The sequence below is a fragment of the Oryctolagus cuniculus genome, chromosome 3 (assembly GCF_051225735.1).
Source record: "Oryctolagus cuniculus isolate XC-2025 breed Fujian yellow rabbit chromosome 3, ASM5122573v1, whole genome shotgun sequence".
Classification (NCBI taxonomy): domain Eukaryota; kingdom Metazoa; phylum Chordata; class Mammalia; order Lagomorpha; family Leporidae; genus Oryctolagus; species Oryctolagus cuniculus.
The window spans coordinates 1,857,307-1,876,853 of record NC_142869.1 but is presented as its reverse complement, the minus strand read 5'-3'; the positions used below and the strand labels follow the sequence as shown (position 1 = coordinate 1,876,853).

General features: G+C 65.8%; 1 protein-coding gene across 1 annotated transcript in view; it reads left to right on the top strand.

Moving 5' to 3' along the window:
* The first annotated feature begins 1,315 nt into the window (after positions 1–1,315).
* Positions 1,316–19,547, top strand: part of TWIST2 (twist family bHLH transcription factor 2) — a 39,484-nt gene continuing 21,252 nt past the window's right edge. Inside the window, exon 1 of the mRNA XM_070071476.2 lies at positions 1,316–1,974. Coding sequence (XP_069927577.1) covers positions 1,457–1,939 — 483 coding nt within the window. The 5' untranslated portion in view covers positions 1,316–1,456 and the 3' untranslated portion in view covers positions 1,940–1,974. The remainder of the gene's footprint in view (positions 1,975–19,547) is intronic.

Here is a 19,547-nt window from a genome sequence, read left to right as displayed (position 1 = left end):
GGGACACAGCGACCACCTCTCCCAGGCCAGATCCGCTGCTGTGGCGCTGCCCAGAGCCGAGGCCCTGTGGGTGCGCCCGCGGGAGAGGCAGCTAGCAGACTCTGCGGCCAGGACCGCACATCTCCAAGCCACCATAGGCTGCACGCTGGCGTCGCCACTCCGGGGTACCGACTGCTGGGGAGAACATCCCCCAGAGCCAGGCCCCAGGAAGAGGGCCACCGGCCACGCAGGGCCAGCGCGGGGAGCAGGCCAGGCCAAGGGCTCCCCGGCCCGCGTTCCACTTCCATAAAAAGGCCCGGCCCGCCCTTGATCACGCGGCTCGCCCAACAGCCCCGCTCCAGCCCCGGCCTAATTGAGCCCCGGTCACCTGGGAATAGGTTCAAAGGCATCGAAGCCGTAAACCACCTCCAGACCCGGAGCCAGAGCGGCCTGGCGAACAAAGGGCCAGGAACCACTTCAAACGCGCTCGCGCTCTGCGTCCAGATGGCGCGGGGCCGGGGTCCGCGGTGTTGCCCACCGAGGCCAGGCCCCGCTCTCCCGCCGCCCTGCGCCCGCGGGCGCCCAGCGCCGGGAGAGCTCCAGGGCGTTCTCGGTGCGCGGCAGGCCGAGAGGAGCGGGGAGGACGCGGCGGGGCAAGGCGGCGCCCCGGGCACTGGGCGCTCCCGCAGAGGCTCGCTGCGGCGCCCGGCTTTAACAGCACTTCAATGGACAGCTGGGGACAGGCGTCGGGGCAGGCACTCCCCAGGCAGCGGGCGCGGGAAGCGGGCCCCATCGCGCGGGGTGGCCGGGACGGGCGGTGCGCGAGTGGAGACGGGCGTCTCCGGACCGCACCGAGTGTCCACACGCGCTCCAGCCTCAGGCCCGAGTGTGCGCCCTCCCGGGGCCAGCGAAGGCGCACTCGGGACTGGGTGCTCCCAGAGAGGTTCCAGGTCGCGTCCTCACCTCCGGGGAGCGCATCTGGCTTCGGAATGCCTCCTGCACCCGGCCAGAGACTCAGCGGCCCGGCGCGGCCCCCTCTCCCTGGGGAGGCGGAGACAAAGCCAGGCCCGGTCGGGCGTGGGCTCCGAGCGGCCCGCGGCGAGGGCGCGGGCGGCGCGCGAGGACCGCGTCTTGGGGCGATGCGGGCCGCGGCCGGGGCCGCCGGAGAGGCAAAACTGAAAGTGGCGCGCCGGGCTGGGGGGGGGGGAGTGGGGGGACTGGGGCGGCCGGCGCAGGCCCTGGAGCGCGCTCGCCCTGCCCCCCGGCCGCGGCGGCCAATCAGCGCGCCGCCCTCGCTCCTGACAACTATTTAGCGGCCCAGCCCGGCTAGAGTTTCCAAAAAAGTTAAAATAACTTCCTCTCCGGGAGACCTCGGTTTTGCACCGGCCGGCCTCGCAACCAGAGCCCCAGCAGCAACCCCGCGAGCGCGCGCACGGCGCCCCGGCGCCTCCAGCCCCACGCGCGCCGCGCGGGCGCCATGGAGGAGGGCTCCAGCTCGCCCGTGTCCCCCGTGGACAGCCTGGGCACCAGCGAGGAGGAGCTGGAGCGGCAGCCCAAGCGCTTCGGCCGGAAGCGGCGCTACAGTAAGAAGTCGAGCGAGGAGGGCAGCCCGACCCCGGGCAAGCGCGGGAAGAAAGGCAGCCCGAGCGCGCAGTCCTTCGAGGAGCTGCAGAGCCAGCGCATCCTGGCCAACGTGCGTGAGCGCCAGCGCACGCAGTCGCTCAACGAGGCCTTCGCCGCGCTGCGCAAGATCATCCCCACGCTGCCGTCGGACAAGCTGAGCAAGATCCAGACTCTCAAGCTGGCCGCCAGATACATAGACTTCCTCTACCAGGTCCTGCAGAGCGACGAGATGGACAATAAGATGACCAGCTGCAGCTACGTGGCCCACGAGCGCCTAAGCTACGCCTTCTCCGTGTGGCGCATGGAGGGCGCGTGGTCCATGTCCGCCTCGCACTAGCGCCGCGCCTCCCGCCTCCGGACCCGCGCGCCTGGGTAGGTGTGTGTGCGCGCGTGCAACGGGGCCTCCGGGGCCGCGGCGGCGTGGATGGGAGGCGGTTGGGAGTTCCCGGGGCGCCCCGCAGGCCTCTGGCCGACTTCTGTGCCGGGGACGGTGGTGAAGCCCCTTTGGCGCGGTCCGAACGCGCTGTCGACAAACGGTCTCTTGTTCCACTCGTGGGTGGCCGTGGCGGGGAGGTGGCACTAGGGGAAACCACCCGGGACCGCCCTGGGGCAGCAAGACGGGGACTCCCGGCTCTGTGCGTCCCTCGCCGCGGAGGTCGCCTGGGAAGTTGCTCCAGACAGCGTTCCCCGCGCGATGCTCCTGCAGGGAAACCCGACCCGCGCCGTGGGTGCTCCGCCGTCGGGGTTTGCCTGGGGAGCGCGGGGGGACCGTGCCCTGTGTTGGCGGCGCCGGGGCCAGAGCAGCCGCTGAGCCGGGGGCTGCCCCGCGCCAAGGGCGCAGAGACTGCGGCTCGGAGCCTGTGGCTGTCAGCGGTCGGCGGGAGAGGACCCGGGGTTGACCGCTCGGGGCAGCCTCGAACCTGGAGCGCCTGGGTTGGGTCCAGCTCCACAAGCGAGCGCGGGCGTCGGGGTCCGGGAACGGAGGCAGGGCACGGGGCGCGGGGCGCGGGGCGCGGGTCGTGGGCGCCGGAGCCGCAGTGGAGCAGCCGCAGCCGTGCGGGCCGGCAGAGGGGCGCGCGCCGCCGTGGGGAGGCCGGGGAAGGCTTGAGGTCCCGGCGCGTCTCGCCGCTTTGTGGGTGCCTGCGGCTCCGGCCAGCCGGGCTCCCTGACCCGGCCCTGGTGCCCGCACGCTCGGGCCGGGCCGGGGCCACGGAGGGCTGCGCTAACACAGGTGCATTTAGCTTTTGCGTCCCTGCAAATTCTTTCTGATGAAATCTCCCCCAAAAATCATGTCCGTTTTATAGCTTTTTTTAAAAAAGCATTTTGAACAGAGAGGAGCTTGTGGGACTCGTCTCTTGTCTTTCACAAACAGATGGGAAGTGTCTCAATCACATATTTCTCTAGAAAGAAAGTTTGGGTTGGCTGCGGGGTGAGCGCTGCAGCGGGTAATAGATGGGTTCGGGGTTTGCTGCCTGAATTATGAGCCTCTGCGACTTCCTCGGGCTTGCACGCCGTGCCACGCTCGGCTGAGGAGGAATGTCGTCTTTTTTAAACACACACACGCAGCTTTGTTTAAGGGAAGTGCCAACACAACGATCCTCAGAAAATTAGTGAAAACAAATCCCAGGGCGCAGGAATGAGAAGGAACCTCTAAGCTTCATTGCACAGCGGCCGCACTGCTTGCAGCAGACCTCGCCGTAAGGCACACGGCAGAGAGTGTAAAATACAGGCAGCGTGCGTCATGAGTACGTGAAGGGACCGAGAGCTCGCTTCAGAAAATCCCTGAAAGCCGAGGGCGAGCTGCTCGGGAAGCAAGCGTCCATCCGGGGTCCCGGTTCTGGTTTGTATTTTTACTGTGCTTGGATCATCGGTGCGTCGCAGAAGCCGGCTTCTTGGAGTAGACGCTGCCTGTTAGGTGCACACCCCTGGCTCCTTCCCTTTGCAGCCCCTGCGCGTGAACGCAGTCACAGGGAGGTTGTTTCCTGAACACACTGCCAGGGGACCGTGGTGTTTGCAACTCCGCTGAGAGGGGCCGCTGCTGTGTGTCAGCAGAGACGTGGACACGGCGCAGGAGCTCCCGCGATGCGGAAGAGCCGGGTCCCCGAGCCGCCTGTGCGGTGCTTCCCGACAAGGAGAAGCCCCGCACACAGTGAGCCCCCGGCTCTGGACGGCCGCTCTGGCCTGAGATCTGGACACGCAGTCAGACAACGGATCAGGTGTCTGCACACGGACAGCTGTGTCCCTCTGTTCGGTGCACGTAGGAGGCAGAGCCACGCGTGGTCTGGTCCTTTAAGGCGTTGCGGTGTGCTCGGCTCTGCTCCGGGTAGAAAGCCCCCACTGCCGCCGCCCAGCCCTGTGAGCCCCGCACCCCCCACCCCCTTCTTGGGAGTGTTCCCCTGCCCTGTGGTCTGCAGAGAAAATTAACTTCCTGTGGGAGAGAAATGCAGAGCCCAGAGCTTCTGATGGTCGCAGGGCAGAGAGCAAAGCCGAGCTACCTGGGGTTAAGGAGTGTTCTGTTGCAGACGCGCGAGCGGGATGGGGTGCAGGGGCCGGTTCCCGGCCACCTAGACGTCCGTGGTGATCCTTCCTGGCCCGGGGAGGCCTGGCTGCCCCGCAGGCCGGCTGGGGGCCGGGGGGCCTGGGCGTGGCCTCTGAGGTCTTTTGCAATGTAGCTCTTGATGGAGGTTTTCTGGAAACGCCAGTGTCGGGTCGGGAGCCTGAAGAGCTGCGTTTTATCTTGTTCTGGGTGGAAAAGCTGCGGAGGCCAGGCTCAGAAACAACTCCCCAGCAGAGAGCGTGCCCCAGGACTTGGGCTTAAAAGTGAAAAGCAAATGGCTTATAGGGCGCGTGAAGAGGCTGGTTCTCGACGGCTCTCGGGCGTAGTCTCGGGCCCTCCCCCGTGTCCATGGGGCCCCGTGCACGCAGGGTGCCCTGGCTGCTGGTGTCTGCCCCTGTGCTGAAGAAAGCAAACCACACACAAAGCCGTCCACCAGCAAAGAACGCGCCGCAGGCGGCCAGGAGATGAGCCAGTTACCGAGCCGAGAAGCAAAGTCGTAAAGAAGATGGAGCCCGAGTGCCGGGCGCCCGCGGAAGCCGGCCCCTACCCAGCTCTGAGAACAGAAACTGCCTCGGAAGCGTTCCGTGTGGTCCCTCGAGTCCACACGCGAGATGCAAGCACGCAGCGTTCTGCACACGCACACGCACACGCACACGCACACGTGCCTGTGAGGCCTGTGAAGCAGGACCAGGGCCCGGGGCTGGGTCGGCCTCTGGCCACATGGGAGTCTCTGCAAGTGACGGGCACAGCCTCCTGTGGACCCACACTTATCACGAGACACCCTGCATCCTTAAATTTGAAAGAGCAAGTCGCATGAGCAATTATTGCCGCGCTTTGTCCCAGAGCAGTAAACCGAGGCCGCACTTTGGGCAGAGGGCCGCACTGCCCCAGGCCGTGTGCGTGAGCACGGAGCCGCCTGTGGCTGCGAGGTCGGCCGGCCAGAAGCCATTCTCTGTAGCTCCCGCAGCCCGGGAGGGGGCCCAGCCGTTCAGAAAGAGTGTGTCTCTTCCCGTGTATTTTCCACGGACATTTTGGAAACTGCACACACACACACACACCCGCAAGGAACCCTGTGTTTGCTTTTAGGAAGTGTGCGGTGGCCATCGTCAGACACAGAACTGCCAAGTCCATGGTCCATGGAAGCCGTGGAGAGACCCACGATGCAGGGCCTGGGACATCCACGCCGAGAGGGAGACACCGAGCCTGAACCCAAGCCCAAGTCTCTGCTCGCCCGCACACCTGCCAGTGTAGCCAGGCTGGGTCAAACCGTGCCTCAGCCGGATGCGTGTTTTGGAACGAGGACGGCGCAGTGAGGACGAGATCTTCCTGCTGATGTAAACTGAGGCACGGTGGGCTTGTTCTCTGGGGATGGCTGATGGCTGTCACGCCTCCGGGATCAGACCTGGGAAAGCCAGCACGGGGCTGCGTCCCCAGGCTCCCCCCCGTGTGACAGCCAGTGCCCAGCCCGAGCCACGCGTCAGATGTCACTGCTGGGTCCCCCACAGCTGCACCGCCTTCGGGAGCCGAGCGGCGGTGGCTGGTCGCCTGCTTCCCGTCGTGATCTTGCCCTGTGCCCGGTGGCCAGGGGCAGCCCCAGCAGCCCAGCAGCCCCAGGGGCCCCACTGAGAACGGCACTTTCACTTCTCCAATCCTTTAAGAGTGGGGCAGGAGCCTCCTTCCCTCAGGAGGACGGGCTGCAGCTCAGCGGGGCGTCCCTGAGCAGGTTCAGGGGTTTCCGGGGTGCCCCCAGCATCTGAGCTCCCGCGTGCTGGGGGAGCGGCAGAGGGCTCCCCGTGTGCCTGTGCACTTCTGGGTCTGATGTGCGACAGACGGCAACACTCTGGGGGCTGAGCTTGGTGGAGTGGCCACAGCCGGCACCCCTCCAGGGTACCAGGTGGGGAGACTGAGGGAGCTCGGGGCTGGGGGCCTCCTGGGGGCCTTGCCGGGGAGGGAAAGGGCCCAGGGTGGCCCTGCCCAAGTGCTCCTTGTACCCAGACCACAGGGCGTGCTGGTCTTCGTGTTACATTCTGAGTCCACCCCTCTCCGGAAGTTTCCAGACGTTCTGGGCAGCTGGGGGAGTGAGGGACAGCTCGGCAGGCACGGCCAGGAGTTGTCTCGGCTCCAGTGCCACGCAGGTTTGCCCGTGCGTGCTGCCGTGGCCTCACTCTGCGAGTTGGAACGCACGCAGGCTCTGGAGAGAAGCAGTTCTTTAAGTAGAGCCCGGGGGTGCGGGGAGCCCCGAGGCCGCTGAGCTGCCCGCGGACGCTCCGGACACGGGAGGAGCAGCGCCTGCGCTCGGCTTCCCTCACCCAGCGCCGCTGGGCAGCGCGGGAGCGCGCGAGGCCGGGGAGCGGCGGGTCACTCCCAGCAAGCTCTGGATGCAGTAAATCTGGTCCTCGCGTGGTTTGCCTTGATGCGTACATAATAAGGCCTTATCACCTCCCGGGACATGCCTAAGTCACCGCGAAGTGTAGGAGCGTGGGGGAGGAGCCGGCTCGCTCTGGTTTCTCGCGGCGAGCACCGCGGTGTCGCCGTGCCCGGGACCCGCATCTTCGCCGAGGATTAACTGTCCTGAAATTTTAAATCGGCGCAGACTGCAGGCAGCATGGTGACGCCGCCGCCCCGTGCTCCCCTCCGGTGTGAGAGGCCGGCAGCCTCGGTGCGCCTCTCTCCCACCCCTCCCCGCCACGCACCCTCACGTGTGCTGAGCTGCCGTTGGTGGGAGCTCACGCTGGGGCCCGTGGGGGAGCAGCCGTCACCGCGGGGGCTCTGGGTGGGCGTTTCTAGGGCTCCAGGCAGCCCAGGTGCGGGGCGACTCCCCCTCCTCCCTGGGCTGTCCTTGCCATTGCTTTCAAGCAGTGTTTTGCCTGCTGTGTCCTAGCGTCCTGCTGTGTCCTAGCGTCCTGCTGTGTCCTAGCGTCCTGCTGTGTCCTAGCGTCCTGCTGTGTCCTAGCGTCCTGCTGTGTGCTGGGCCCTGGTCATTTCTTGGGTGCAAAATGGGCAGTTTCAGTTGTCCCAGTGCTGCACGGGCACTGGGGCCGCCGTGCCAGAGCCAGCTGGCGGGGCTGGTGCTCCGACAGGAGAGACTTATCTCAGCGTGGGTCCGGGACCAGAGCCCAGCGGTGGTGAGGAGCCCGCAGGGTCCGTGCCGCAGGCCGGGTTTTCAGGGTAGCGTTCGCTTCTCCCTGTTTTCCCGGCTGTGACATGACCGCCAGTTCCAAGACCGAGCTTCTCCTAATTAACTAATAAGCAGGAGCTGCCCGCTGCCCCCCCCCGCTCCCCCCGGACGTGGCTGTCACGTGGCACCCTTGCTTGTTTTGTTCAGTTTCGAACAGGAACGACTTCAGCGTTGAGCAATTCCACGGCTCGTGCGTCCCCGGCAGCTCTGTACTGCGTCTCCTCGGGAGCGGCGAAGCCAGGATACGAACGCAGGGAGTGATGGCCGAACAGCGCCACGGGGCACTGGGGGGTGCGGGGCCCCCAGGAGGAAGCAGAGGGTGGCAGGCTTGGGAGAGGACACCGGGCCCTGCACTGCCAGCTCAGGGGACCCGTCCTCTCTTCCCGCCAAGGCCCCCAGAGCCTAGCGGCTGATGGGCACAAGCGCCCTGCCCGCTGTTCCCGAGAGATTACGGCTGAGAGTCCCCCAGGGGCGTCTCAGCTGCGGGGGAGCACCCAGACCCCAGCTGCGTGACCAGCTCCCGTGGGGCCTCGGCCACAGCACTGCCCAGGGTGGCCCTGCCCGAGGCCCTGCTCAGTCACAGGGGCCTCCGAGGCCACAGGAAGCAGAGGCCCCGGGTGGGGTGCGGGCGGAGCCGCCTGCTGGGCCCACGGTGAACTCCCAGGGGTTGGTACTCGGCTGGCCTGGGCTGCTCAGGGAACCGGGCACCGGGGCCGGCACAGCCGCGGCAGAGCTCCGAGGGGCTGCAGATGAGCGGGCGTCTGAGCGCGAGCCGGCGTGGCCAGGGTCAGGACAGGAGGTGGCGGCTCAGCACTGGTTTGCTCCCAGGGCCTCTGTGGCTGGGGGTGCACTCTGTACAGAGACCACGGTCAGAGCCCGTGAGATGCACCTCCAGACAGCTTCCCGCGGGAGATGGCGCCTGGCCAGCGGCCTGGAGGCTTGTGGAGGGCAGGGCGGCCGAGGCACGGCCTTGCCACACGGCCTGGGGGCGCCCCGGGGCCTTCCTGGGGGTCCCCGCAGACGCGCGGCCGGGGACTCTCCCAGCCGAGGCCAGGGTGCTTTTCTGAAGCTCACACGAGCATTGTTTCCCGTCCATTGTGTGATTTCACTTTCTCCGACCCAGAGAGGGAAAGGGGCCGGGTGAGGGGGACAAGAGCGAGGCTGGCGTGCGCTTCCGCTCCCAGGGCTCCGCTCTGCTCGCCCCTGCTCCGTGCTCTCGCGGCGCAGCCATAATTAATCACGGCTGCGCCGCGCCCGGTCTTCGGCTAGGGATGACCAGTGCGACGCTGCGCCATGGGTTTTGCCGTTAATTGAAGCCAGTGTTTCCGGAATAAACCACGTGTGCTCGTTTTCCGCTAATTCGGGAAATTTTCATTAGACAGAGGCCAGAGGCCTGGGGGAGGATCCTGGCCTGTCCAGCTCTTACCCACCACACATGTCCACATACATGTGCAGACACACGTGTATTCCCCCGCATGTGTGTGCACACAGATACACAGAGACACATACGTCCACACATGTGCAGACACATTTGCATGCACACAGGTACATATAGACACACACGTCCACACAAGACACATGGGCACACACATGTACACACATGCAGTCACACTTGAATACACAGACATGAACACAGATACGTACACACATGTACATGCACACACACACAGGCACATGTGCATACACAATGCACTCCCATACATGTGCGTGCACACAGACACATATAGACACATAGGCCAACACATGCACAGATACAGTGCACTCACATGCACAAACACACAGAGATACATACATACACACACGTGCACACACATATAGACACACATGCACAGATTACGTGCACGCATGCATCCCCACACATGCACACACAGAGATGCATATAGACACACATGTCCACATGTGCACACACGCATGCACCCCCCACATGCACATGAACACCCCAAGCAGGTGCCTCACACCGGGGTGCTGCTGCTGCTTTGCCGTCGGGTTTCTGCAGTGGGTCAGTTGCGCCTCTTGAAGCCCCTCCGAGGTGGCCTGAGTTCTCCCACCCTTGAGGAGCATGGCTTCGGAGAGGGTGTGGCCTCCAGGTTCTGCAGGGGCCTCTTCCCCATCAGCACGGGGTCGCCGGCACCTGCCCCGCCCCCTCCGGACTCCCCACTTGGCCCTGTGGCCGCTCGTGCTGCCAGTACCCGAGCCAGAGGCCCTGCCTGTCGCATCGCATCCCCTGCCCTGGGGCCAGCGCTCCACTGGTGTCCCTTCCTGGACTGCCCAGCGCCATCAGTGACACTGGACACCCTGCCCACGCCAGCGCTCCCCGTGGTGCCAGAGCCAGTGGGGCCCTGGCCTCTCTGTGCGCCCACCCAGCCCCTCCCTCGGCACGCCTGCCACCAGGACCCGTGGAGAAGGCAGGCTTCCTGGTGAATCCCACCCCTGCAGCCACGCCCTGGGCAGCCACAGCTGCGTGTGTGGGCCCCTGGTCATGTGGGCCGAGCTGAATGTAGCAAGCGCCAGTGGTACCCAGAAAGGCAACTTTGTGTCGGCTGACGCTTCAGGCTTCTGTGTACAGAATAAGCCGGGAGCCGGTGTTTCCCTGTGGCCGGTGTCCCTCTTAGACACAGCGAGCCTCTAGCCGTGAGTTCCAAGGGCAAAGCGTGGGCAAAAAGTCTGGACTCACAAAAGAAACTCGGAAAGCGTGGAAAGCGTGGCCCTCCGGCGACATTCCGAGAAATCAGAAAGAAGAGAGGCAGCTGCTTCTTGTTGTTAATTCGAAAAAGAAAAGTCAGGTGGTGTCCGGCGCGGAGGAAGGTGTGGGGAGCCTGGCCCTGCCGGCGGAGGAGAGATCTGACGACGGAGGCAGGATTTGGGGCCGGAGTCAGCTTCAAGGGAGCTCCCAGGGGAGCGGGGGCAGAACACACATGCCCCAATCAGTGGCTCCCTGCATGCTGCACGCCGTGTGGCTGCAGTCTGGCAGGGTGAGGGGACTGGCTGTGGCGTGGCACCCACGACTCCCACGTGGGAGAGGCCCAGCGTGTATGTGGACAGGGCGGCCGGCGCCGGGGTCTCTGGGGGACTTGTGGGTGCAGAGTCTTCCTCCCCCGTCCCTGCCTTCTCATCCCCAGGGCATGCGTCCAGAACCACACCCCGCCCCCCCAGGCTCTGATAAACCTGCACCGATAAACTCCGCCCAGTGGACAGGACAGTGACTCACGACAAAACCGGACCGTATGGCAAACGCCGTGACAAGGCTATGTGAGCAGGGCCACCTCTCCGTGGCTGCTCACCTCATCACCCTGCAGCGCTGTTCTCAACCTGTGGGCGCCACGGGGGACGGAAGCCGCGGCCAGGGCAGGCGACTGGTTGTTCTAAGCTCTCTGCCAGGCCTTTGTGTCGCCTTTGCAACCTGGGACACAGACGCCAGTGCTTTGGGAGGCGGGGGGGGGGGGGGGGGGCGGACCCAGGCGAGCTGTCCCTACTGGCACTCCCGGCACACGGCAGAGCTGTGGCCATGCAGCCTCTGGCCCTCGCCGGGATGTGCCCATGGCATTTCTGAAATCTGGTGAGAAAGTGGCTGGCAAGCGTGCTTCGTGTCTTCTGCAGCCCTGGAGACCCCATCAGTAACTCTGGCACAGGCCGGGCCACTCTCGTATCAACACAGCCCGGCTTCACTGGTGACGCAAGCCAGCAGCAGGGGCCGGGGTCTCCATGCTGGGGGACATCTGTGCTGGGTGGGGGCCAGGGTCTCTGTGCTGGGGGAGTGTATCTGTGCCAGCAGCGGGGGCCGGGGTCTCCATGCTGGGGGGGGTGGGTCTGTGCCGGGCGGGGGCCAGGGTCTCTGTGCTGGGGGGGCCAAGGTCTCTGTGCTGGGGTGGGGGGCGTCTGTGCCATCAACGGGGGCTGGGGTCTCTCTGCTGGGGGGTTGCATTTGTACCAGCAGCGGGGGCCGGGGTCTCCGTGCTGGGCGGGGGGGTTTGCGTCTGTGCCAGCAGCGGGGGCTGGGGTCTCTGTGCTGGGGTGGGGGGTGTCTGTGCTGGGCGGGGTCCGAGGTCTCTGTGCTGGGAGGGGTGTCTGTGCCAGCAGCGGGGGCTGGGGTCTCTGTGCTGCAGGAGGAGGGTGTCTGTGCCGGGCGGGGGCCAGGGTCTCTGTGCTGGGGGGTGTGTCTGTGCCAGCAGTGGGGGCTGGGGTCTCTGTGCTGCAGGAGGTGGGTGTCTGTGCCAGGCGCTTGTCACAGGACCGACGTCTGCGTTCCCCCCCGCGATCTCGCTGCACTTGGACTCCAGCTTCCCCTTCCTTGATTTTAAACCACGCCTGTGTCCGTGGGGTGCATTTCCTAATCCGCCACTTCAGGTGGGTGCCGCGGTGGAGCTCAGCCCCAGCTGGGGGCGGGTGCGTGCACTTCCGGGCGCCCGTGTCCCACCTGGCAGGAGATGGCACCAGGGCTGAGGGGAGGTTGGCGCCAGGTGCCGCAGCAGCTGCTGTCGGGGGAGCCCCGGCGGCGCCTCCCCGGGCCCGAGGCTCCCTCAGAGTCTCAGCCGCAATCCGGTTTCTGTTAGGCCTGACTTCTTCTGCACCCTGGCCGGCGTTTGACGCATATTTCTGGCAAATTGTGGGACCTCACTTGCCAGATGACCGAGCGCTCGCAGGGCGCTGACCGACATCCTTGTGAGTTTCCATCACGGGAGTGGCCGTGGGGCGCCGGGGTGGGGGGGCGCGCTCCCCTCTGCTCACTGGGCCTGGGTGCCCGCCGGGAGCCCACACACGCCTTTGGCTGCAGCGCCATCAAGAAACAAGAGGTTAACGGCCCGGCCTGGTCCCCGCACGGGCCTCCTGCATGAATCAGAGCCGACTGGGAGCAGGAGTGACTCAGAGCACGGCTTTGTGTCTCTGGCTGTGCAAATAAACAGAGCAGGGAGGTTTGAATGGGACGCGCCCAGAACGCAGGGTGGGGGCGGCTGCCAGCTCCAAGGCGCAGCTCAGCCTGGGGAAGGGACAGCCGGCGAGGGGCAGCTGGGCCCAGCAGGGACCAAGACTGGGTGGCCAGGGGTGAGAGGCTCGGGCCCGGGGGGCGCAGCTGCTGCTGGGGCAGGGGGAGCAGGGGGATGCGCCACCCTGGGGTCCACCTGCCCTGGCGCCCACGCGGCCTGGCCTGTCCAGACCCACGAGCAGCCCCGAGCTGGACGCACTGCCCCGTTCCTCCCCTCAGCTCCTGGGAAGCATCCGTGGGGGACGTCCCCTTCTCCGAGTGCCTGTGCTGGCTCCTTGGGTCCCACCCCCACGCCCCCAGGATTCATCGAGGACGGGAAGGTTCCAGAAGGCCTGCAGGGTGCAGCCTGGGACTGGGAGCAGGATGTGTCACTGCCGCACCCTGCAGGCGCCAGCCCTTCCGCGCCCCCACGCTGCCCAGCCAGCCCAGTGTTGGTCCTGAGCCTGGTCCAGCCACTGCCCCTGCCCTGCCGCTGCCCCAGGCTGACCTGGCTGTTGGATGGGGTGGGCGCGCGTTGGAGCTGGGAGCTGTCCTCAAGCTTTGCTCTGGCTCAGGGGCCTGGCTGCCCCTCGCTGACTGCCCAGAAGGCCGTGGCTGGAGCAGTGCCACCAGGCTCTGCCGCGGAACCGTGTGGTCCCAATGCGGGTGGGGCAGCTGCCGCTCCAGGCTGTCAGATGGGAGGGGCTGCAAAGAGGGAGAGAGGGGCTTGGGGGATTCCAGCGCAGGCCAGCAGGGCAGGTACTTGGGGGTTCGTCTGGATCTGGGTTGGGGTGGTCTTATTTCTCCTGCCCTCAGCACACATGTGTGCACACACGCACCCAGCAGTAAAATGCTCCACTCCCACCCGGCTTGCCTTATGCCATGCCTTTGGGCTCCTGGCTCCGGGGCTGATGTGGCTGGGGAGCCCTGACAGCGCTGCCAAGCCGCTGCCTGTGGCTTGTCAGCAGATCCATGGCAAGGAGCCGTGGCCGGACACCAGGCGTGTGCGGCGAGCCGAGTGCCCCAAAGCCGTCAGAGGCATCGAGGGACAGATGCGGAAACCTGGGTGGGGGCAGCCTCTTGTGCAGGTGGATGGGCCGGGACCACGTGGAAAGGCAGCCGCGTGGGAGTCCCACAGCCAGGACGGACCAGAGGGCGCGGGGGTGGACAGAAGGAGGCCGAGGCTGGAGAAGGCGTTGGGCTGCAGAGGACGGCACGAGGGGACCTCGCAGCCCCGGAGGGAGGCTCAGAGGACAGCGGGAGGGCCCAGGAGTGGCTGGCGAATGCCTGGGCGTTCCAAGACAGGGTTGTACGGGGCAGCCGGTGGTCCTGAGCCCCTCCCTCCCACAGCGAGGTGGCCTGCTACACCTGCCAGGCACAGGTTCCTGCACCTGGCTCCTGGGGCTGCTCTGAGATCGTTCGACATCACCTACCGTGACCACTTAGGGCACCCGCAGAGCCCGGAGCCTCCTCGCTGCCCGTCCTCCCCTCTGTCCAGATTCTGTAGCTTGCAGAGTTTAGAGGCAGGGCTGTCAAGTCCCCAGTGTTAGGGGCTTGGCCAGAACAGACCCCTCCCCAGCACAACATCACCCCGCTGCACCCCCGGACACCAGCTGCCCCTTCTCTGGCCAAGGGACACCATTTCCCAGGGTGGCCTCTGAGCGCCTGTGTGACCGTGTCTGGGGACAAGGTGTGGTGCCCTGTGTGACCGTGTCTGGGGACAAGCTGTGATCTGAGGTTGGGAATTTTCCACGATCAGCCTGGCACACTCGGCTTTCCTGGCCAGGCTGTAGGTGGTGGAGGAAGGGGCTGGGCTCACAGAGCATGGCCTGCGGGGAAAGAGGTGCGCCCATTCGGTCCCCACGGTGGGGCAAGGCTGTTCACCAGCATTTTCTAGAAGCAGGGACTGAGCCTCAGGGGTCAGTGGCCGTCGGGTGGCAGGGCTGGGAGCCAGGCTGCACCCCCGACCTGGAGGCCAAGCCTCTTCCCGGCCCCGTGCATGACGGGAGCGCAGCCCACTGTGCAGGCTCGCAGGGGCTCTGGTCGGCCGTGAGACGTGAGGAGCCACACAGGAGCGCACGTGATGGCTCCGTCCTGCCGGACGGCACTGTGGACCAGGCCTTGGGCCGTGCAGTCTGACGCAGGGGGAGGGAGGACACGGGGGAGGTGGACGTCTCCCTGGGAAGGAAGGCGCTCGGCCGGAGCGGGAGCCACGTGGCTCAACTGCTGAGTGCGGCGAGCAGCCTCCCACAAAGGGATGTCACAAGAGGCCTGGCACGGGCCTGTTTACGCCGCAGCCGGAGTCTTGGACTTTCACGAAGAGCAATCTGGGATCTCTCAGGAAACTCCCAGGAGACAGCGATGGAAACAGAGAGGAGGCTGCATTGAGCTTGCACATCCCATGTGCATCTGTGTGCCATCCGTGTGCCATCCGTGTGCAATCCATGTGCCATCCGTGTGCAATTCCGTGTGCCATCCGTGTGCCATCCGTGTGCAGTCCTGTGTGCCATCCGTGTGCAATCCGTGTGCAATCCCGTGAGCCAGATACGGATGCAACAGCAGCCAGAAACGCAAAGGCAGCTGAGGAGCAGGAGAGAACTGGGACGCCCACTGCTGGGACCGTGTGCACACCCCCCATAGAACCATGTGCACACCCCCCCATAGTACTGTGTGCACGCCCACCCGATACCATGTGCATGCCCACCACTAGTGCCGTGTGCGTGGCCACCCCCAGTACCGTGTGCGCACCCCTCCAGTACCGTGTGCACACCCCTCCAGTACCACGTGCACGCCCACTCCTGCCGTGTCCAGCACTGCGGCCACTCGCCGCGAACAGTAACCAGTGAGAAAAGGAGAGGTGATCTGCAGTGCTCGGCCGAGCACACGGAGACGCTCAGCATCCCAGTGGTCAGAGGCTGCGGACCGGAACCGCACCAGGGCTGCTGCTGCGGCACAGGCAGGGCCAGAGACGGGCAGGTGGTGGCGAGGGCGGGCGGGGGCCGCTGTGGACCGTCCGGAAGAGAAAAGCAACGCCCAGGGCCGGGTGGAAGCGGCCTGGGGTGTGCACCCCCTGCCAGGTGGGGGCCCTGGGGTGTGCACCCCTGCCGGGTGGGGGGCCCTGGGGTGTGTACCCCCTGCCGGGTGGGGGGCCCTGGGGTGTGCACCCCCTGCCGGGTGGGGGGCCCTGGGGTGTGCATCGCCTGCCGGGTGGAGGAGGCCTTGGGGTGTGCACCCCTGCCGGGTGGGGGGCCCTGGGGTGTGCACCCCTGCCGGGTGGGGGGCCCTGGGGTGTGTACCCCCTGCCGGGTGGGGGGCCCTGGGGTGTGCACCCCCTGCCGGGTGGGGGGCCCTGGGGTGTGCATCGCCTGCCGGGTGGAGGCGGCCTGGGGTGTGCACCCCCTGCTGCATGGGGGGCCCTGGGTGTGCACCCCCTGCTGGGTGGGGGGCCCAGTGGACAGCACTGGGGAGGGAGGATGTCACCGGCCCTGCTCCAGGCCCCGTCAGGAGCACAGCGTTTTGTTTCGTTGTAGGGGCCCAGGCAGGGGACGCGTTGTGTCTCCTCTCCTGCTCCTACAGCTCCCCCTCCTCTTCAGCAAGAGTGTTAACAAGAGTGGGGGTCTCAGAGCCCAACCCTCGCACGAAAGGGGAAAACTGTGCAATCCGGGTGCGGGCAGAAGAAGGGGGCCTTTGGCCAGGAACTGGCACCCACCGGAGTTGCACGGCAGTAGCATCTGGGCAGCTGTGTCCTCTCCCTGGGTGACTGGTCGGGTCTCGGATCCTCAGGAAGGTGTGGCCTCCTCCAGGCACTGCCCGTGTGCCGGCCGGGTGCACGCCTGCCAGCCGATGGCCGCTGAGAGCGAGTTACTGTCACGGCTCTGAGCCAATGCACAGCAAGGGGGACGGGGACACTGTGGGGGCCGAGGTCACGGGCGTGCAGCCGCTCCTGGTGAGCCTGGAGCAAGCTGCCTGCACCTGCTGAGGACAGGCTGCGGAGCCCCCTTCCAGGCCCACTCCCCGTGTCTTTGAAAGACAGGCGGGACCTCCGTGCCCCTGCAGGCTGCTTCCAGGCCTGGGAGGGGAGGCCCCGCACTTGCCAGCCGCCCCGCACAGCTGCGCTCTGCACACTGTCGCCTCACCCCATCCTCTGGGCGCCTCTGCCCTCCTGGCACCGACTGGACAGCACCCTTCCATTTAGTTCTGCACCCAAGGGCCCCCACTCGGGCCCCTGTTCTTGTGCCCCGGGCCTGTCCCTGTCTGCTTCCTGTGCGCTGTCCCTCGGCCACCACGGCTGGAGTGGCCCTGGCTTCTCCCCCTCTGTCTTCCAGCATGGGGGAGGTGCCCGTGAATTTCTTGAGAGACAAATGCACCAACCAAGGGCCACCCCGGGCCGTCCCCACTGTGTTCAGAACAGGTCCGTCGCTTCTGTCCGCTTTTCCAGTTTAGTCTGGAGAGGCGGAGACACACAGACAGATGGAGGCAGACAGACAAGCTGCCGCCTGCTGGTTCACTTACCAAGTACCCGCGTGGCTGGGGCTGGGCCAAGGCCGGAGCTGGGTGCTGGGAACTTGACCTCTCTCCGGTGTGCGTGGCAGAGCCCTGTTAACTGAGCCGGCACGGCTGTCTTCCAGGGTGTGTCCTGGCAGGAAGCTGGACTCAGGAGCAGACCTGGGCCTCGAACCCAGGTGCTCGGGTCTGGAACAGCGCCAGGCTGGGGCCCCCACACGGACGCCTTCTGTGTTTCATCGTAAGCCGCACGGGACACAGGATTCCACGTCCCAGCGTTCCACGTCCCGGCTCCGTGGCCCCCGTGCACGCACACTGCTGTGCACACGTCAGCCCCTTTATCCCAGCGCCCGTGCACCTGCCCCAGCTGAAACTCCGGCCCCACTGCCCCTTCCCCCCCCCCGATCCTGGCACCGCCGTCCCCACTGCTCTCTGCGGGTCCGACGCCTCTGGGACTGCACTGAGGACTCTCTGGGGACCGGCTTCTTCCTCGCGGCACGTCCTCCTGGGTCGTCGTCCCCTCCCTGGGCGAGGCTGAAGGACACTCGTGGCGCCTGCAGGCCGTGTTTTTAATCCACTGATGCACTGATGCCCCCTGGGGTTGCGCCCCCCCCCCAACTCCAGCTCTTGCAAATGACGCTGCCACAGGCTCGGGCGTGCACAGATCCCTGCTTCGTGTGTTCGGTTCATACCGGGTGGGGGGGGGTTGCGGGGTCGGGTGGTGACTCAGGTCTGAGAGGCTTTGCCGTCTGGGTGCGAATGAGCAGCCTGGACGGTTCCACGTTCCTGTTTCTCCGCCGGCCGCACTGGACCCCTGCCTGTGGGCCACGATCCTCACCCAGGCTCCGCCGACAGCCTCGCGGGACAGAAGGCGTGGAGCTGACCACGCACAGCACTCACTCGCCTGTGGATTTGCCTTTCTCCTGCTTCTGGGGGCTCAGGGAAGGGCGGGGCATGTGGGGAACTGCCACTGGCTGCCCCGGCTGGCCGGATGGGCGGCTCCCTCGGCCTGAGACAAGGTGGACGCTCGGCCTTGACGGCAGCCCTGACCCCACCTGGGGGGGACGGCCCGGCTGCGAGTATCGGCTGGAGAGAAGAGGAGGGAGCAGCGGCTATGGCGCCAGCGTGTGACGGGGCTGTGGGGGTCCGGAGAGCGGAGCCCAGGGTCCTCGTCCTCCTCATTGGACAGCTGGGTGTCGGCCCTGGCAGAGATGTGGGGGGCTGTGCTCAGCAGACGGCCTCAGCCCACCCGGCCACTGCCCCGGGCCACCCCAAGACAGGCTGCAGCTCCGTAGTCCCCATCCAGGGAGCCCCCTCTTCTCCGGGACCACCCCGCCCCGTGCCCGTCAAGCACATGGGCATCAGCTCAGGGTATGGCCAGGCCGAGGCCCCACCCAGCGCCGGGGAAGCAGGAGACCTCGCACACGCACCCCAAACCTGTCGAAGATCAGAGCTGGATTCTGAGTGGACTATAGGAAAAAGCAGAATCAGGCGCCCCAGACCAGGCGGGGTCCCTGAGGGACCACGAGGCGGGTTAACAGTCAGGTGCCTGGCAGGGTTTGAGCCCCTGGCTACCTGCGTCAGAAGCATCCGAACTGTGGCCGTTCTGGGACTCACGTCTGCAAGTCAGCGCTTCTGTAGTTGGCAACGAAAGTCGACACAGTCCTCTGTGTAGGTGCCGACCACGCCTCGGGGAGAATCTCATGTGCTTCGGATGCTAAAATCTGACGTTTGAGATCTGAATAAGCTACACCAAGACTCCACTCCGTAGGGCTTGTGGAGCAGTCATTTGCGTAAGGCAGCAGGGTTTTTGTCAACACTGCTTTGTGACTTTGGTTTTCAAACGGTTTTTAGTTCATTTGCTTGAGCGGCAGACAGAGCAGAGAGAGCGCATCTGCTGGTTCACTCCCTGGCGCCTGCAGAGGCTGGGAGCCAGGCGCGCCATCCAGGGACCCAGTTACCCGAGCCCAGGGACCTGCTGCCTCTCCGCACCTCGGGTAGCAGGAAGCCGGGCGGAGCCGGAGCTGGGGATTGAACCAGCGTATCCAGCGTGGGACACGGGTGGGTGTCTTAATACTGTCTTCGTGGCGAGCTGAGTGCCCCGCCCTGAGAGGATGCTTGACAATGAGGAGACCACGGAGAGGAGAAGGGGGGACGCGTGGTCGGCTGGGAGCCCCAGTGCCCACTCCCGCCTCGTGGGCGGCCAGTACTGTGTGAGAACCACACACCAGCCAGAGCCTGTCTGATCAGGTAATGGGAGGAAAAGATGCCATGTGCAAAAACGCCGTGAAAATACCTCGCGTGCGCCCACAGAGAAAGCCCTCGGCCGGGGAAACACCTTAGACACACGGGCCGTGTGCGCCCGTGATTTCTTCCCCAAATTAATTTGTGTATTTTAATAAAAATTTTAATGCAGCGTAATCATGCCTGGGTGCGTGTGGAAGACAAAGACAGCAGACGTAGACAAGAAATCACGATAAAGAGGAGCCGGCGGGCAGAAATGGGGTGAATGGAGCCGCGCTTGCACAGGGGAGGGGCAGTGCGTGTGGGGGGGCGGGCACTTCTTCAGGCTTACGCGGCAGGTCTACACGGCGGGCGGCCTGGGCGACCTCTCCTGCCGCACCCCGCCTTGCTCATGCCACAGCCCGCCTTGCTCATGCCACAGCGGATCGTCAGCTGTGTGTGGCTCACCAGGGGCGGGCTGGAGGTCCCACGACAGAGGACGGCGGGGGTAGTGGCATGCGTGC